Below are 3,843 nucleotides of genomic sequence, written 5' to 3'. Positions count from 1 at the left end.
GGCAAGACTCAATCAACCATTTGAATACCTACATCTCGATGCCGAGCATGTTAGTAACAATTTTTTAACATCTCTACATCCACCAACCATCTATGATCTATCCGTTCAACAATATCAGCTTTGATAAATCATTGGTGCTGGAGCACATGCACTAGAATTTTGCACTCCACTTGGTTCATAAATAAGTGATGTTTTGAACTCTAAACTTTGACTATCAACAATATTATAAATATTTGAGTTTGTAAACTTGAAAAACGATAGTTTCTAAAACATTACAAGTCTTTTCAGTTCAATACAACCACAATAAAATAATCACATCCTAAAAACCGAATCAATCTCAAAAGGTGATTTATTCCAACACTAGAGTGAGTAATATGAACTGTGATTCCTGATAATAATAATAGAGCAAAGAAAAGATAGACACGGAAAAAAAGTTGAGTTGAGTTGAGTTGTATATATAAAAGATACATTGTTTTAGACGACATCGATGAATTGATTAGCTTTACCACCTCGTACGTCCACCTAGCGCAGGGAGCTACACATGCCTATATATAGAGCTTGATTGCATCCGGTAACAAGTTAAAATTAGGTAGGTCATTTGCCCTGCAAAATGACCTAATTAACTATCCAGTTCATCACACGCACACACACACACGTACATGGGCATGGCACCCAATCACTTCCCTACCTCTTCATGGCAAACACATCAAGATGCTTCAATTTGCACTAATCAACGACTAAATTACGATAATCCTCACTACCTCGGCACTGAGGAGGTAGCGCTCGACGCCGTCGAGCTGGAGCTCGCCCCCCGGGCTCCCAAGGCGACCAAGGTCGACTACCTGAGCTCGCCGTACCACGCCTCGTGGCCGCCTGCGCAGGCTGACTTCGAGTCGTCGCGCGTTAGGAAGACGAAGCAGTTCCGGGACGTTCTTGAGACCTGCAAGCAGAAGGTGGAGGCCATGGAGGCTTTGGAGCACTCGCCGCCGGTGGCCGGTGGTGGGTTCGAGGAACAAGGTGAGGCGGTGGTCTCTGTGGGTGACGTCGGGGGTGGTGGCAGTGGCACTGGAGCTGACGGCATGCGGCTCGTGCAGCTGCTTGTTGCCTGCGCCGAGGCGGTGGCGTGCCGCGACCGCGCACAGGCTGCGGCGCTGCTGCGGGAGCTCCAGGTCGGCGCGCCGGTGCACGGCACGGCGTTCCAGCGAGTCGCGTCGTGCTTCGTGCAGGGCCTTGCAGACCGGCTGGCCTTGGCGCACCCGCCGGCGTTGGGCCCGGCAAGCATGGCGTTCTGCGTCCCGCGGTCGTCGTGCCTTGACGGAGCGCGCGGCGAGGCGCTCGCCGTGGCGTACGAGTTATGCCCGTACCTGCGGTTCGCGCACTTCGTGGCGAACGCGTCCATCCTGGAAGCCTTCGATGGAGAGAGCAACGTCCACGTGATTGACCTCGGCATGACGATGGGCCTGAACCGCGGCCACCAGTGGCGGGCTCTGCTCGACGGCCTTGCCACGCGGGTCGGGGGCAAGCCGGCACGCGTTCGCGTAACCTGCGTCAGCGCCCGCGTGGACACCATGAGGACCGTCGGGCTCGAGATCGAGGCGTACGCGGAGGATCTCGGGATGTCCCTCGAGTTCAGGGCCGTCGACCGCACCCTGGAGAGCCTCCACGTGGACGACCTCGGCATCGACGCCCACGAGGCCGTGGCCATCAACAGCGTCCTGGAGCTGCACTGCGTGGTGAAGGAGAGCCGTGGTGCGCTTAACTCGGTGCTGCAGACTATCCGCAAGCTCTCGCCCAAGGCGTTCGTGCTCGTGGAACAGGACGCCGGCCACAATGGGCCATTCTTCCTGGGGCGGTTCATGGAGGCGCTCCACTACTACGCGGCGCTGTTCGACGCGCTGGACGCGGCGCTCCCGCGCTACGACGCCCGGCGCGCGCGCGTGGAGCAGTTCCACTATGGCGCCGAGATACGCAACGTGGTCGGGTGCGAGGGCGCGGCGCGCGTGGAGCGGCACGAGCGCGCGGACCAGTGGCGGCGCCGCATGAGCCGCGCGGGCTTCCAGTCCATGCCAATCAAGATGGCGGCCAAGGCGCGGGAGTGGCTGGAGGAGAACGCCGGCGGCAGCGGGTACACGGTGGCCGAGGAGAAGGGATGCCTCGTGCTTGGATGGAAGGGCAAGCCCGTCATCGCCGCCTCGTGCTGGAAATGTTAGAGACACTGGACACTTCTTCGAACCACTTCAGAATGTTCACGATATTTATGAATGGATTGGATGTGAGATTGTGAAGTGAATAGGTGATGAGGTGAGTGTCGAGGAAGAAGTATAGCTACATATAGAGTGGATAAATAAAGAGAAGCTCACCGGAGGAATATGCGTAGAGGATGTCCAAGCTACTATTAGAGCATCTCTAACAAACGCTTGCACGCGTAACGTGCTAATAAAAATTACAGCACCAAAATACGCGCAAATTAATCAGTTGCTTTATCAGGCGTCCAAAAAATTTAACGCACCAGCATGCATTCAATGAAAAACAAAGAAAATCAAACAAACACAAAATCAATCATCAAAAAATAATTCAATTATTTGTTCCAACAACAACAACAACAAAGCTTTTAGTCTCAAACAAGTTGGAATAGGCTAGAGGTGAAACTCATAAGATCTCGCGACCAACTCATGGTTCTTGCACATCGATAGCAAGCTTTCACGCACCCCTGTCCATAGCTAGTTCTTTGGTGATGCTCCAATCCTTCAGATCTCTCTTTATGAAATCTTCCCATGTCAAGTTCGGTCTATCCCGGTCTCTTTTGACATTATCCACATGTTTTAGCCGTCTGCTATGCACTGAGGCTTCTGGAGGCATGCGCTGAATATGCCCAAACCATCTCAATTGGCGCTACCCCAACACTATCTCGTATATCATCATTCCGGATTCGGTCCTTCCTTCTGTGGCCACACATCCATCTCAACATGCGCATCTCCGCCACACCTAACTGATGCACATGTCGCCTTTTAGTCGGCCAACACTCAACGCCATACAACATTATGGGTCGAACCACTGTCCTATAGAACTTACCTTTTAGCTTTTTGGCACCCTCGTGTCACAAAGAATGCCAAAAGCTTGGCGCCACTTCAGCCATTCGACTTTAATTCGATGGCTCACATCTTCATTGATATCCCCATCCTTCTGCAACATTGGCCCAAAATATCGGAAGGTATCCTTGTGAGGCACCAACTGACCATCAAGGCTTACATCATCCTCCTCCTCGTGCATTGTAGTACTGAAGGCACACCTCATGTACTCGGTTTTAATCCTACTAAGTCTAAAACCTTTCAATTCCGAGGTTTGCCTCCATAATTCCAACTTCTTGTTGACCCCCGTCCGACTATCATCGACTAGTACATCATCCGCAAAGAGCATACACCATGGGATATCTCCTTGTATATCCATTGTGACCTCATCCATCACCAAAGCAAAAAGATAAGGGCTCAAAGCTGACCCATGATACAGTTCTATCTTAATCAGGAAGTCATCAATGTCGTCATCACTTGTTCGAACACTTGTCACAACATTATCGTCCATATCCTTGATGAGGGTAATGTACCTTGCTGGAGCTTTGTGTTTCTCCAAGTCCCACCACATAACATTTCGCAGTATCTTGTTGTAGGCCTTCTCCAAGTCAATGAACAACATATGCACGTCCTTATTTTGCTCCCTATATCTCTCCATAAGTTGTCGTACCAAGAAAATAGCTTCCATTGTCGACCTTCCAGGCATGAAACCAAACTGACTTTTGGTCACGCTTGTCATTCTTCTTAAGCAGTGCTCAATGACTCTCTCCCATAG

General features: G+C 51.4%; 1 protein-coding gene across 1 annotated transcript; it reads left to right on the top strand.

Annotated features, from left to right (window-relative positions):
• Window positions 1-659: 659 nt before the first annotated feature.
• Window positions 660-2,210, top strand: LOC123440594 (GRAS family protein RAD1-like). The gene has a single exon (XM_045117158.1). The coding sequence runs from the start codon at window positions 660-662 to the stop codon at window positions 2,208-2,210; it is 1,551 nt and encodes a 516-aa protein (XP_044973093.1).
• Window positions 2,211-3,843: the final 1,633 nt, after the last annotated feature.

This window comes from Hordeum vulgare, chromosome 3H (genome assembly GCF_904849725.1).
Source record: "Hordeum vulgare subsp. vulgare chromosome 3H, MorexV3_pseudomolecules_assembly, whole genome shotgun sequence".
Taxonomy (NCBI): Eukaryota; Viridiplantae; Streptophyta; class Magnoliopsida; order Poales; family Poaceae; genus Hordeum; species Hordeum vulgare.
Note: the sequence above shows the minus strand (reverse complement) of the source record. Positions and strands in the feature narration are given on the sequence as shown.